Raw genomic sequence first — 15,013 nt, 5'->3', positions numbered from 1 at the left:
TGGGAGGCAGAAAGGATCGCCGGAGTGAGACTGGTTTCTTATGTGATTGGAAATGTGGCCTGGAACATCTTCAAACGCGTCCGTGTGAATCCAATACTGCATGGCTATTAGCACAGCTGAGGAGTAGCAATTTAGTTGCTGTGTAATTCGGGCAAACACATGCCAGCAATACAAAGTTCATGGTGATACTAGATCTAGTGCCTCAGCGACACATCCATGATTAAGGAACGGAAGCCCATTATTCTGGGTAGTTGTGTTCCCTGGTGAAGACCTGGTCAAAATGTCCTCATTATGTCAAAACCGGATGGTCTCGTTTGAAATAGCTGAAAATGGGATTATGAAAATGAATTGATATCCACTACAGGGATAAACTTTCAATAACTGGTGTTTTTCACAAACTAACTGAAGCATGAATGTAGATATGGATATGCTTGTTCAGATTGAGGCATTTATTCCCAGTGTGGATGTAAGGGATAATTGTTTTCAGACAGATTAATGACCAATTCAATTGACGCTCCAAGCAAACAGTCAACCTATGACGAAATCTCCTCAACCTCGCTTCTCAATGAAACAACCAGTCGCACCGGAACCAGGCACTCCCCAACTCATCCAACACAAGAAAACCTTGGATCACAATACCCGAGAGACGCACAGACCTATCTGAACCAATATTCCTGAACCCATTTCAGTCAACAGAGTGCCACACGGTGCAAATAGAAAATATCATTACGAAGCCTACCAAACTGATTCTAAACAGAGCAAACATTCTAATCCTTTTCCAGGCAATTCCAAACCTCATCCAAGTACGTTCCAGAGACATCGACCTAGTTGCCTTTTGTAGACGAAAATTCCAATGACAAAATATTGCTAAAACTGTACAACAAAATAACTATGGAGCAAATCTTAACATCAAAAGACGCGCTACACAAGCTGGCTTTTAGCTGTACGCCTGACACCAAAACGAAATATGAAGATATCACTAGAAAGGAAGACCCCAGAAACGGCTTCACATCAAATCTTAACCAAGAACATCTGAGAAAACAGTCAAACGAGAGATATAACCACTCAAACAACCTTCCAACTGTGTCTGACCACCCTAAGAAGACCGCACGCCATAACTTCAAAACTGAACATAACGCTACCAACAACAACGGCGATCGCCAAGTCAGAAGACAGTATACCCTAGAAGACAGTATACATAACCAAGACGAAACAAGTATGAGCTACAACGATCGTCCGATCAGACGTCAGTATGCATCGGAAGACAGCCTAAACTCTACAGAGCTGAGCAATATCTCATAACCATCAACCGACATATTAAACAGCTGGACCCTGTGCTCATGGAACACACGGGGAAACTCCCACTTGTTTAATGACCCATCACCCAAATTCGACTCGTATCGGATCATTTGTTTTCAAGAAACTTGGCTTTCCAATACTCCATGCTGTGACGGCTTTCTAGCCTTCCTAAACCCAGCCCCGACAAGAATCAAAGGAAGACCCTCATCGGGTCTACTAACGTTAATCAAGATTGACCCCAATACTGCACTAAACAAACATCAACCCGTGGATACAAACTACAGTCATAAAAATAACGACAAAGGAAGGCCCAGACTCACCCAAACACGAAAGAAACATTGCAATCATGAATCTGTACTGGAACCCAGTGGCAATCAACAATGAAGCGTTCTTGGATGGTGTCTTTCTACAGTTGACAATCTCATTCTTAAACATACAAGAATTGAATTCATATTATGTGGTGACCTAAACCTACACCTATGGCAATAAGATGGACTACCAACTCCTAATGAAAAACTAATAATTTGTGCAAAAAAATTGATCAAAGAAACCAGCATCCGTAACCTACTATCAATTGATTATCCTAAAGACGAAACAGGTAAGCCCTTTCCCACTTGGTCCAGAGCCAAATCATCTGGCATAATTGATTACACTTATCTTTCCTAAGAGATGCAGTACAAACAACAAGCATAATTGCAACAACAAAGAGCGACCATAACCAACTTGTCGTACATCGACAAGACATGCCGCGCCAACCTCAGCCCAAGCGTCCTACCCCGCTAGAAGTCTACACAGCTGGGAAAAACCTACCCGATGACCAGAAATTAAATTACGGGTGGTCACTTCAACCTCACTGCAAACCAGCCAAACAGCAAACCTTACAGACTCGCCAACACTCCTACTACAAGGAGCTAGTTGAAAGGAAAAGGGCACTGAGAAACACAGTGCGGCAATTGACGAAAAAAAAGACAATCATTCGCCAAAATAAAAGCGGCCAAACAAACTTACATAAACTGGATCAAAACGCACAACATGATGCTACTACAAGCAGATGCAGAAGCAATCTTAGAAACGTACAAAACACACAATCTCCGAGACCTATCTTCTGAACAACAACGCAGCACACCAGCAAAAACTGACAGGAAACGTGACTGAACACCGATGGATTGAGAATTACACAAAAATATACAAAGCCCGGTCATCAGAAACTGGAAAAAATGTGCAAAGACAGAATATAAAGTGGACAGTAAACTGCAGCTATCAAGACATTTTTTGAGATGATCCAAAAACTCAATATATCTCGTGCTCCAGGCCCTGACGGAACATCGAACGCAATGATAAAGAAAGATCCACACTCATGGGCCAATCTCATGAGGAACATCATGACGCTCATAAACAAGCTTAACCAGATACCAACATCATGGAAAACTGTGACCATCGTACCTATTCACAAACAAGGTCCGAGGGACGACCCGACAAATTTCCGCCCAATTGCGTTAATGGATCCATTAGGAAAGCTGTTTGCATCTATTCTCCTGAAAAAACTGAAATCAGTGGGCAACAGACACAAAAACAAAGCGCTTCGCAATAAGACAAACTGGCTTCACCCCAAATGTCGGGACAAACATTAACTTACTATTGCTAAATCTGATAAAACACGAAGCAATCCACAACAAATCAAAAATCTACACGGCTTTCATAGACCTCCACATGGCCTTTGATGGGATATCCCGGCAAAAACTTTGGCATAAACTTGAAAAATGGGAATGCCCTAATGACATACTAGGCCCAATCAAACGACTTTATTCAAACACCACCATAGCAATAAGACTTAAAAGAGAAGGCCACAACACCAAAAATAAAAGCCGAAAATGGACTAAAACAAGGATGCCCTCTAGCAGCCACATTGTATAATCTCTTTACTGCAGACATCGAGACTCGCCTACAGTCCGATGCCCGCAATCCCCCAAAGATTAACTCAACACTGGTAACAGTCATGACATATGCGGACGACATCATTCTCCTGATCAAGACACCATCAGGTTTACAAAACGGCCTCAGCCAATTAAGCCTCTACATGAATCTTAACGAACTCGCCATCAATACAAAAAAGACAATCATGCAACTGTACAGACCGACCAATAACGGAAAACGACTAAAAATCCATTTAAACGACAATCAGCTTGAAGAAGTAACAGCATTCAAACACTTGGGCATCCACATAAACCAATCTGAAAAAGAGTGGACTCTGAAGCTGGAACAACAGACTCAATATCTGGCAAGACAAGGTTGCGTGATCCAGCGCAAATTCGGCAAATACTCTTTCAAACAAATAACCACATACTACAAGCAAAAGGTGATTCCGACAATAGTCTATGGAACAGAAGCCATGATACACGCAATGGACTATAGCTGGACAAAACTAGAAGCCCTTTTTTTTTGGCGTAAGATCTTGCAGCTGCCACCTTCTTTTCCAATGCCTAGGATCAGACATTACAGTCCATCAGTTCAATTGTCTTATGGAAACAAGTAGACCTATACCGTAAGCTCCTCACCGACGAGAAAACACCAGCAATTCAAATCTTGAAGTTCCATGACGGAGCAAGCAATGAACAATGCAATCTTCGCGAAGTGGAAAGGCAATCTGGATCAACACATGCAAACAGAAGAAATCTCACATGAAATGCTTACGGTGCGTCCTCAACATGCAAAAATAAAAACCATGGAAAATGACTGGATAAAAACCCTTGAAGAAAAAACAAAATACACCCTCAACCTACAATGTGACAGACATTCAATCCATCAACGAATTACCAGCCTACCTGACCATCTTTCCTGATGCCAAAATCCGTGCAATATATCGAAGTCCGAACGAACACTATACCAACACTCTTCTATCTAGCCAAAACCAGACCAATCGCTCCAACACAACATTTTTGCCGCTTCTGTTCAGACACTCTGTTCCACCTACTAATGGAATGCAACAATCTCTCAGAACAAAGATCTAGATTCGGCGGCCATTGCAAGATAGGAGAGCAAATAATGGAGACAGACGAGAGATGGATGGAGATGCTGAACGGCAACTTATCTTGACAATATGCCAATTTCTACAAGAAATTCTAAGTCTTGGAAAACCTGTAATAAGTTAAAAAGAAACCCTGGAAACTGGAGACAAATGAAATGTTTAAAAATGTAACTATAACCAAAGAGAAAAATGTTTTTGATTTTCCTGCATGAAATTCTTTGTTTGTTTTTTTATTCATGACTTATTCAGCATTTTATATTAAATTGTGCATATTTTGTAAATTGCATCCTCTTGTTTCTTTTTCTGTAAAAAAAAAAGCTTTGTTTTCCCCCAACCCAGAGAGTGGGATTCCCTACTCTTCGGTTTATTACGGATTTATACTCCTACATAACTAAATGGCCATGCAGTAAATAGTTTGAGGAAGGGGGGCTATTTGTTTCCACCATATTTTCTTTACTTATATGAACTTATTCCATGCGGCTGATGTAATTGCTTCTCATGTATTTTCTGTAAGGAGCCCATCCCCCCCCCCCCCCCCCCAACTCTCATTGCTTGATATCCAACCTAATCCATGGCACTGTTGGCATGTAGCCCAAACCGCACAGTGTATCAGCATTTCTTTAGCAATCTCAGTTACCCGTTTTTGTGATTGATGCTATGTATCCTGCCTAGTCCCATTCACCTGGCAACTATCGGTGCACAAGCCTGTTATCTGCATCAGTCAAAGTGTTCAAGAATTCAGTGTTTTTCTTTCTGTTAGCTGTTCATTTCTGGCATGTTCTCTGGTACTGACCATAGTTTTGATTAATAACGTTTATGCTTATTACATTTTCTGGCTCCTGATTTAAAGACATGAATCAATGGTGTTTTTTTGAAGTGTACATAAGTCATATAGATGGTGGGGCAGCATGAATTTAAGAATACATTCTTGCTCAACACGTAATTAATAAAAAAAACATGTTTTCATTTAATTGGCATGCCCTGTTATTTTCTTTCCCTTCTTTTTCAGACACAACAGTTGGGAGCCAGAGGAGAACATTCTGGACCCTAGACTTCTGGTTGCATTCCAGAAAAGGTAATTATTTTATTCTTTTTTACTGAAGTTTTGTGGCTATGTCCTATTTTCTTTGGGGCTGGGAGGACTAAAGGGTTGATTAACAGCTCCCATATTACTTTACTGTGGCTGTTGCCGTCTGCGTGCCCCTTTGGCGTTTTGGGTATTGCATTTAAAACTGATGTTATGAGTGCAGGGTTCTATTAACCGGAGCCAAGACCAGCTCCTGGGAATCGGGCATCACCCAGTAGGTAGGAGCTACCACCGGGGAACCTGGAGTGAGTACCAACTTCCACATGAGACGAGATGTGTATTTATATTATTTTTTTATATAGGCATTTAAAATCGTTTTTTTCTCGGTGAAAAATGCTGAGAATAAATCTTCGGTAAAATCACAGAGCCAGTTAATACTCGCATTCATATTTTCAAGGCACCAGTTGGCCTTGATAGCTGAAAGTAGCTCCTGGAAAGCTTTTGGCTTTCAGCTAACCAGGCTCTTCTGGGCTAGAAGCAGGAGCTAAACAGCATCCCGCAATTTCGAAATCTGTGGGTGCATGGTTTGCCAACACAGGTACAGGGAAGGCTTGTTTTATCGTTGCATAGGAGCAGAATGAGTTCGACCTTTGCTACGTGTTGATGCTCAGAAAGCCATCTGCTGTTATGTGGGCAAATTTAGGAATACGGAGGGGAAATGGCAAAAGGTGGGTGGCAAAGGTCAGCAAATACTGTGTGATGCTTATCCTTAAGCAGGAGTGGGTTGTTATTGTAAATGTTTGGTTAGAAGGCTGAGTTGGCCTTTTAGCAACAGAGTTGCAGATCTTTAGTAATTGTCTTATGTTCATCAGATGATTACAAGGCAGTGTAACACTGGTGAGTATGTGATGGCTGAGTCCTGGCCAGAATCCAAGGTATGGGATATGGTTATCTGCACTATTTGAATGGGGTTGTGAAGCAGGGGTCCATGCAGTTGATTCCACACCTAGTGGAAGAGGAAACCGTACAGACTGGCAGTCCTAACCATGGGCATCTTGTGTTGTAGGTGGTCTCCTATTTCGAGTACAGCATAAACGTTTTGGACCAGCAGTGTGGCAGACAGTTGTCAAGTAGGGAGTGTAGGTTTTGTATGTGTGCTTATATGGAACACTACACTTGGTGATTCTTTTACTGAGGTTTATACAAGGCATCACTTCCATTTGCATGGTTCCCATGTGCTTTGATGGTTTTGGAAGGATGGTGGGTGGGTTAGGTGGGGGAGAGGGGAAATGCACAGTATATTGGCTGCTGTTTTGACGGCCGAGGCTACTGTGCATATCTGTTTTTAGGTGGTCTGCAGGGATTGAAATTAAGGTTGGATAAGGAGCTGAAAGCAACCCCTGGGTATTCAACATTATCCAGTGACCAGGAGCTTCCTCCGGGGACTGGTGACCTTAGTAAATGGCCTTCAGTAGATCTTACTTTCAAGCTGCACACACACATCCTTTTCAGGGTTTGAAATTCAGATTTTATGAGCAGGTGTGTGCATCGTTGGACTGCATATAGTTCGCGTGTCTGACCTGCAGATCTCCAGATGTTTTGGACTACAGTTCGATGATTCTTCATTCTGGACAATGGCTGGCTACGGCAGAATGGGATTTGTAGTCCTACATCTGGAGAGCCAAATGTTGCAGACTCCTGTAGGGCAAACCTCCTCCAACCAGACAGTAAGACACTCCTCTAAGGAAAAAGACCCTCTGTCGTCAACGTGGACATGCTCCTTGTACAAAGCTACCTAACACTGCATAGTAATTGTGGCTGACTTCTCCATAGCAAAAGTAGCAGCAGCTAATGCCTGTTCACAGGGGAACTGTCCTTGCATAACGAAATCTAGCATACCGCTGTAATACGCCTGGGGTTTATGCACTCCCCACCCCTGGATTCTACCTGCCATTCTGTCTGTACCGCGATTACTGCCCCTTCCAATGCAACATTTCTTTCTGTACCAATTTTCGCTTCCTCTACTTGCACCCAGTTGGCCGTTTCCTCCTTTCTCTTGTAACCGTATGCAGTCATGTAGACCGTTTCTGCCAACCCCTTAGTTTCAATACCCACTATCTTATTTTTCTGTACTTCCTTCAGGAATCCTCCTTTTCACTATAAGATCAAAGAATGGAATCGCCTGGGCCCAAGAATCTCCCGTTTCTGCTCTCCACATCTCCTGTATTTGCACAAGGTATTGAGGGGGATATTCACCCTCCACCCCCACGCATTGTCTGCTGCTTTATCGATTGTAAATCGGGCGTGTCTGGATAATGTGCAACAGCACTGCCCATAACTGAGGCCCAATATCATTAAAATGTGCTCCATGACCATCATCACCAAACTTGTACACTTCCTTGACCCAAATGTCAACTGCCTTCTCCCCCAGCATTGCAACAAACAAACTCTTCAAGTCTCCCACAGCTAAAGTAGTTCCGGTCGTGTGCTTTTCAAATGCATATATCCACTTTTCTGCTCCAGCGGAGAGAGGCGGGGAGGTCCTTTATTACTTTGTTCATGTGGGCCCAGGGTATGTACTGGGCTCCCTGGCCCTTTGTCCAATAATGTACCCCCACTGTCTTGGTTGCTTTCTTCTTCCCCACAAGTGATCATTTTCAGTGCCATACATCCCCATTTCTTAACCTAGATCCCCACAAACTCTCTCAACCCAAGGTGAAATCATGGATGGCTCTTCATCTTCCAAGTCATCCATCGTATCCCACTCATCGTCCCCTGGGCGCATCCAGTCATATTAATCATCGCACCATACTGTCTGCCCCCTCTCCTCCCTCTCTTTGTGCACATCCTTAATGTCAGTACTAGCCATTCTAAACCAACTGTCTCCCGCTCTCCATTCGTCAGTTCCCACCAGCGCACACTGACCTGTCCATCTCCCCTAGCCCATGCCAATTCTTCTGCCTTTCTCAGTGCTTTTCAACTCCTTCTGTGGCTTTCTAGCTGTCTTGTGTTCTAACTCTTGCAGATGCAGACACTATGATTGGGAGGTTATGATATTGAGCCTTGTAGGGAGTTTGGTATGTACAAAAGACATAGTATCAAGAACAGACGGACACAAATGAACTGTAAAGGTAGGTTGGAGAAACGCCTAATCTAAACCCAAATCTAAGATGGGAGCAAGCTTAGACCATCAAATAAGGCAGTCCTAGTGGCGCTGTGTCAAACTAGGGCCTATGCTAAGAAAACCCTATTGCGAATCCTTGCGCTAAATAATGTGGGATAATGTTCTAAAGAAGGAGGTGTTCACAAAAGTCAGGATGCTGTACTTGAGGTCTCCTTTCCCCACCCTTTCAGCACGGGACAAGGTGAGACTTTGGAATACAGCACATGCTCGAGCTTTCCCAGCATGAGATAACAGTTCAGTTTTCAGCAATCTGGGCACTCTGTGGTTAAGTCTTTTCTATCAAGTCTCTTGCTGTCATGAGCCATTCAAATAATAAACAGTTCTTTTTCACAGATACATTGGGTGAAGTCTTTCACCTCTGGATCCCCCTCTTCTGGGCACAGATCCATAGAAAGTACTATCAATATCAGGATCTTCAGAGGTTGTCTCTCCTGATTTCCAAGGATCTGATAGTTCAAATAATCAAACAAAAAGTTCAACAAAACTCTCTGTATTTGGGTGATAGTTTTTCACCCTCAAGCACCCCCCACTCCCCCCCTTTCTGGGCTCAGACACCGCTCAAATATCACTTCTCTTTATCAGGTTCCCTATCGTGCATTCAAAAGGCTTTTCCCTCTTTCATTTTGATTTGTTGCACTCGCAGATCAATGGGTGTTGGATCTCCCTCTTCCGTGCTCAGATCTGACTTGACGTTTTTGCCTCCCTCGGGTTCACTATGGCTGTCTTTTTTTTTTTTTTTGTACAGTTCACATCCCTCTGCCGGGTTCACTCTTGTAAACCCATGTATTTTGGGGACACGTAATTTCGCCTCCACCCCCTCAACTCTTATGATGCATGATTCTTTTCCCTTAGCTTCACAATCATCTGTTGGTCAAAGACTTTCGACTGTACGGAGGATTTTCCAAGACCCCTGTAGGACCACTTTGACCCCTCTTCTCGCCTTTCCCAAGGCCTACTGGTAGTTTTATTAATCGGGTAATCGCCCAGCATATCCCGAGGGAGCACCCACGTGGTGCCATGTTTGCCCCTTTTTTTCCCATCAATCACTTTATGTTCTCAATTCAATTAGCCATTGGCTACTTTTCATTCAACAGTTTCTTATCACATCTCTGGCTATGATTTTTTGCTTTCTTCCTCTGGAGTCCTGGTACCACATAGGCAAGCGTCTCTCCCCGGCTTGGTCATCAGCTCTCGCTATTTGCGGTCTTGCGCCTCCTTCTGTAGAGGTTTCATGGGCCTTGCTTGGAAAGGGCAAGGTCGCTTCTATCCTTGTCACCCTCCCGGTATGCACAGTCCCTTCTCTTGAGCTGCCATACCTGGATAGCTGTCTCGTCGTGCGGTCTGCCTTCCTCGTAGTGTGCTCTCGTGCTCCACCTTTTTTCCCTTTGGGGGACCGTAAGGGGATGTCGGGTGTGTGATATGCAGGTCAATTCCCTGACTTTGCCCGACCCTTGTGTTGGGACATGTCGGGTAAACATTTCTGGTGTTAGTCCTTTGTGTGTGAAGTGTTTGTGTGTGAAAAGGGGTGGGGGGCAGTGTTTTGACATATCCTAAAGGGCAGGATGGGGGGAAAAGGTGTTGAAGGAAGGGGATACTGCATCTCCATCGGTGTTCCACTCCCCGAGGCCCCCCCCCCCTCATCCTGATGATCCTCACTCACTGGTTCACCCCCAGAAACTGGATCCAATAGCAATGGCCGTATCCTGTCCACCTGGATCCCTGGGGACTTGTCGGGTTTCTCACAGGGAGCAATAGCGAGCAAAGGGACGTAAGTAGAATTGGTGTATCCTGACGCAGCATGTGCAACCCCACCCTGCCCCCTCCCCCCCCCCCCCCCCCAAATCATAAGGGACTGACCTACTCCTGCAGGAAACACTGGGGCGGGAGGTACTGAAGCACTCTGGGCAGCGGGTGTGGTAGAGTTCAGAACACAGGTAGTGGGTGGGCCATTTTCCATTTTAGGTTATCAATACAGATATCAAGTCTTCCACCCTTTTCTACAATTCTAATACTTCAACTTCTTCCCTATAAGTATGCATATGGCTCAAACTCTTCTACTCCAATGGGGTTGCTGGCTCCATCGCAGCCATCCCTCTACCACAGTTCTACAATATTCCAATAAACCACACCCTGAACCTGAAGGGTTGTACTCGCCCGATGTCCCTTGCCCTCCTGCAACCAATGCCAATAATCTTCTCCCATACGTCCTCACCCTTTCACGCAACAAAATCTGGCCCTCCCTTGGCCTCTGTCATAAAGTAAATAACAATATGATCAAAATAAAAGCGACTTTTCAATTCTCACACCACCTATATATTGAGTGGGGAGATCCCAGGTTCACAAATTGCCACTACCACAACTTCTCACGCCCCCCTTTATGCTCTGAGATCCCAGACCCACTAAATATACAGAGCTTCTATACACGTCTTTTCTTTGTTCTATAGCGCTGCCTTCTTTCCTAGCAATAGAAATGGTCCCATTACACCACAGTGCTCTTATATATTAACTAAAGCAATCTATTTACAATGCATGGGGTCTTCCGTACCTTCCACCCATTCCTCGCTCGCTACATCCACACCATTCCTCCCACTCCCAAGGGTCACTCCTCTTCACCTTCAACTTCTCCATGTGGGTTTCAATCTCTTCACCTTGGGATGCTGTTAGGTGATTGGTTAGGTTACTGAAAGCACTGCCCTGGTGCCTAATTGCGTGATTTGCACCTAGCCGTCAACATGAGCTCTGTGGATGATTTCGAGGTCCGTGTCCATGAGAATAAAGCAAGTCTTTTCTCATACCAGACACACATGCACCCCACCATGCCGCCCTGTCGCAATCTTATAAGAATTGGCATCGCCCTTTGCTCTCCCTGGTACAAATCACTGGCCTTGTTTTTTGGCCTTCCCCCTCCCTTATCAGCCGCTCATTCTGGGCTGCAGGACTGAGTTTGGGCATCTGGTAGTTCAAATGGGATTTCCAAATTCGTCTCGGGGTGCTTGTGTCCTACATAACCATCGGCAGCTCAAGACTTCATGGGTTTGTCCTACACGACCGGCCGCAACCCTCTTGTTAGGCCACTCACATTTCAGGATACATTTGAGAATGTGGACGTGTTCCCTACCTCGCTTGGGGGGGGAAATATTCGAACACAAGGCCTTGTTCTTTGGTTTCAATATGGCCTGCGAGAATACAGGCCTACCTACATATACCGGGCCACATCTGTTTCTCGTCATATCATTTATGATTTGTATATGCGGTGTGTCTACCTAATGCTCTAGAAAACTGTTGTCTTTATTTACTGTAACTCTCCTCAAATGTATACAATACACGCCCCACACTCCATCACCCACATGACCCTTCCCGCTTATGTTCATTTCCAACATTCGTATATTTTCCGCAGTCTTTCGTTTTGGAGGGGCTGGGATCTGAACATGCAACCGTATGGTTTTTGGGGTAAAGGAATGTTTGTTGGGGCAAACCATGCGTAGGACCAAAACTAGTGTCGACAGTTAGATTGGGGCAAACAATTTGTACACTGCTGTGTGCACACAGCCATGTTAGGGATGAGGCTCCGACAGCCTTGTGTCCTTCAATAAAGGCATAATTCAAAAATTGTATTTGGTTCAAAGCTTTACAGGCATTTTGTTTGGTCTGAACTCCTAAACATGTCCAAAAAAATGGATCCCTATGGAGTCCAGCAGAAGTAAGGGCATGTGCAGACTCTAACTCTGCCATTGCAGAAAGGAAGCAGAAACCAGTCTGCGCCCCAAGAATCTCTTGATGGTAAAGAGTTCTGTTGCTTTTTGTAACTATGTCCACTCTATTAAAATAACATGGCACCGTTGTGGTTTAAAATATTTGACATTTATTTTTTTCTCCTACAACTCATGTAGCACATACTGTATCTGCCACAGAACTGTAGAAATACCAGTTCCGTATATATGCGATTACTGTGTTGGTGGGGGGAGGGGTTTAACATTAACTCTGTCATAAACCTGCCTATTGAGCAAGTTTTTGGCGTTTGCTCTCAGTGGATCTTAGTACTACAGAAGCATATTTAGTACCAACCACAAGTAGGAAATACTGTGCAATCTTGGGAACATCCGTGCACCTTTGCATCTGTTGTGGCGATTCAAATGGTCTCATCACTTCTCCCAAGGAGGAGCCCTTTCTTGTTAGGCTTGGGAGGGGAGACTGTTACCCAATAGTCTCTACGGGTGGTGCAATGCAGGACCTTGCCGGGCCCGACTCCCGAACCATGAAGGGACTCTAACCCTCTTGCCCCCATGAACCTAAAGTCAGGAGAGTGCAACCTAAAGTGGTACTACTTGAGACTTGACCTCACAGAAAAGAACAAGAATGATGGCACACCTTTTTCTAAGAGTATTACGAAGAGTTGGCCACGAGAAGGCATGGTAACAACCTAAATACTATGTGCTGCCGTGGGTCCAGATAAGAGCTAAAATAGAGTACGGACTGAAGGAAAACAATCCCCGGAGAAGCTGGCAAGTTCGAACCTGGGAACCTGTCGGTTCTGCAGAAAAGCTGGTCCTCAGATTAGCCTGTAGGGAGCTGACCCGCTCTACTGCTGGTGAAGTCAAGGTGGTGGTGTGACCTCTGGGAGCTAGACTGCTCAGTCCAACAAAGACGCCAGCCCCATGCCTTTGCAGAGTGGCGTAGGAAAACCTGACGGAAACGTGGGCAGCCAACTGCCTGAAAAACGCTGGTTCCTCCTTAAAAACTTTCTGGCAAAATAATTATAAACTTTATTTGTCTTGACAACACACAAGAAACAAAGGGAGCCACATGGCACCCGCAACAGAAAACCAAGCAAAAAACATATACAGCAGTACACCATGAGTCAACTGTCGCAGGCAGGGGGATGAGGTAGCAGATTAAGTATTAGCATCTGTACCAAGGGGGACAAAATTCTCAAAACGACTGTTATCGGGAACAAGCTGGGGAGGATGAGACAGAGTTTGTGGGTGAAGTCATGGCGGACATGTAATCCCGGAACTTCCGCCAGATATCTTTAGGCCTTAAATGTGGGTGGTGCATTGTACTCCAGGCCTCTTCATTGTCATGCGCCCATGTAATTGTCCTGAGCCACTGTGTATAGGTAGGTGCCTTAGGGCGGAGCCAACACATTAATATGCAGCGGACTGCCAACAGCAAGCAAAGACCTGCTAGTTTCTTAGAGTCGTGGCCCAGCTGAGGGAGGTCGTGGAAAAAGCAGTGCAGTGGGGTGGGGGACAGTAGTGTGGTCTAGTATATCAAATAATGTGGAACAGATGTCAGACCAAATTGGGTCAGGTGAGAGCAATACCATAGCATATGGATGTAAAATGCCTGATCCGTACCGCACCTGGGGCAATTGGGAGAAAAGTTGCAGAACATAACAATGTAGTCTCTTTTGTGTATGATGGTATCTGTGTAGCACATTGAATTAACTTAAATTTAGAGTTATAGGACACATCGTGGGTGCGAGCACACATTCGGGACCATCTCATCAGTCATCTCGACCTCAAGATCCTCCTCCCAACTGCGTTTCAGCTTGGAGAAGGAGGGGGCCGCTCTAGTCTGCAATAAGGAGTAAAGCCTTGACACCTTCCCTTTTGAAGGAATAAAAGGAACAGAGTTCCGCAACTATAGGTTCATCAGGTGGCATGGTGGGGAAATCGGGGTAACTGGAGATTCTTCCGAAGTGAGGAGTTTTGTAGCCACGCTGAGGGCCAGTGCTTGAGGGAAAGGGGGAGTTCAGACCACTCAATGAAGTTGCCCTGTTCGTAGGCATCACGAAGTGTCAGAAAGCCAGCATCAGCGAGATACAATCGACTGTGGGATATGTGAGACATCAGGGAGGAAGTTCCATAGTGGCAGGTCTCCGTGGAATGGGTGAGATGTGTCAACCATTGCCCAGAGTTTGGCCAATGCTAAGGATGTGCTAGCCACAGGGTCTGCGGAATCAGGGTTAGGAGGGATAGGTTTAAGGATAAGTGAGCTGATCGCTCAGTCACAGACCGTTAGTTCCTCCAGCCGAACATGCGGAGGGGGGAGGATATCAATGGTGTTAAACCAATGAGAGGCAAATTGAGATTCGGCTACCACCCAGTACCTAGTGAAATTTGGGGCGCTAAACCCGCCCAATTCCTTGGGGGTGGTCAGCGTAGACAGTTTGAGGCAGACCACACCCGAGTGCCAAAGGAAGGTGTTGGTTATGTGGCGTAGTGATTTGAAGAATACATCCCCTGGCCATATAGGCAGATTGGTGAATCGATAAAGAAGTTGAGGTCATACTACCATTTAAGTATTCCAATCCTACCTGCTAGCGAAATGGGGAGTCTAGTCCAGCTGGAAGTTTTTGTAGCCAGGTTAGTTGGATAATTCAGGTAATTGTCCTCACGCAGTTACGCTGTTTGACTGGAGGCTACCACCCGTAGATAAGTGATGCTAGATTGAGACCAGATGAATCCACATAAAT

General features: G+C 44.9%; 1 protein-coding gene across 1 annotated transcript in view; it reads left to right on the top strand.

The window, feature by feature from the left end:
• CBX2 (chromobox 2) overlaps nt 1–15,013 on the top strand; it is a 42,262-nt gene that overhangs the window by 14,626 nt on the left and 12,623 nt on the right. The window contains exon 3 of the mRNA XM_069655204.1: nt 5,334–5,399. Within this exon, the coding sequence (XP_069511305.1) occupies nt 5,334–5,399 (66 nt within the window). The remainder of the gene's footprint in view (nt 1–5,333; nt 5,400–15,013) is intronic.

This window comes from Ambystoma mexicanum, chromosome 3q (assembly GCF_040938575.1).
Source record: "Ambystoma mexicanum isolate Mex_15411 chromosome 3q, UKY_AmexF1_1, whole genome shotgun sequence".
Taxonomy (NCBI): domain Eukaryota; kingdom Metazoa; phylum Chordata; class Amphibia; order Caudata; family Ambystomatidae; genus Ambystoma; species Ambystoma mexicanum.
The sequence above is the reverse complement of the archived record's forward strand: the minus strand, read 5'-3'. Positions and strand labels throughout refer to the sequence as shown.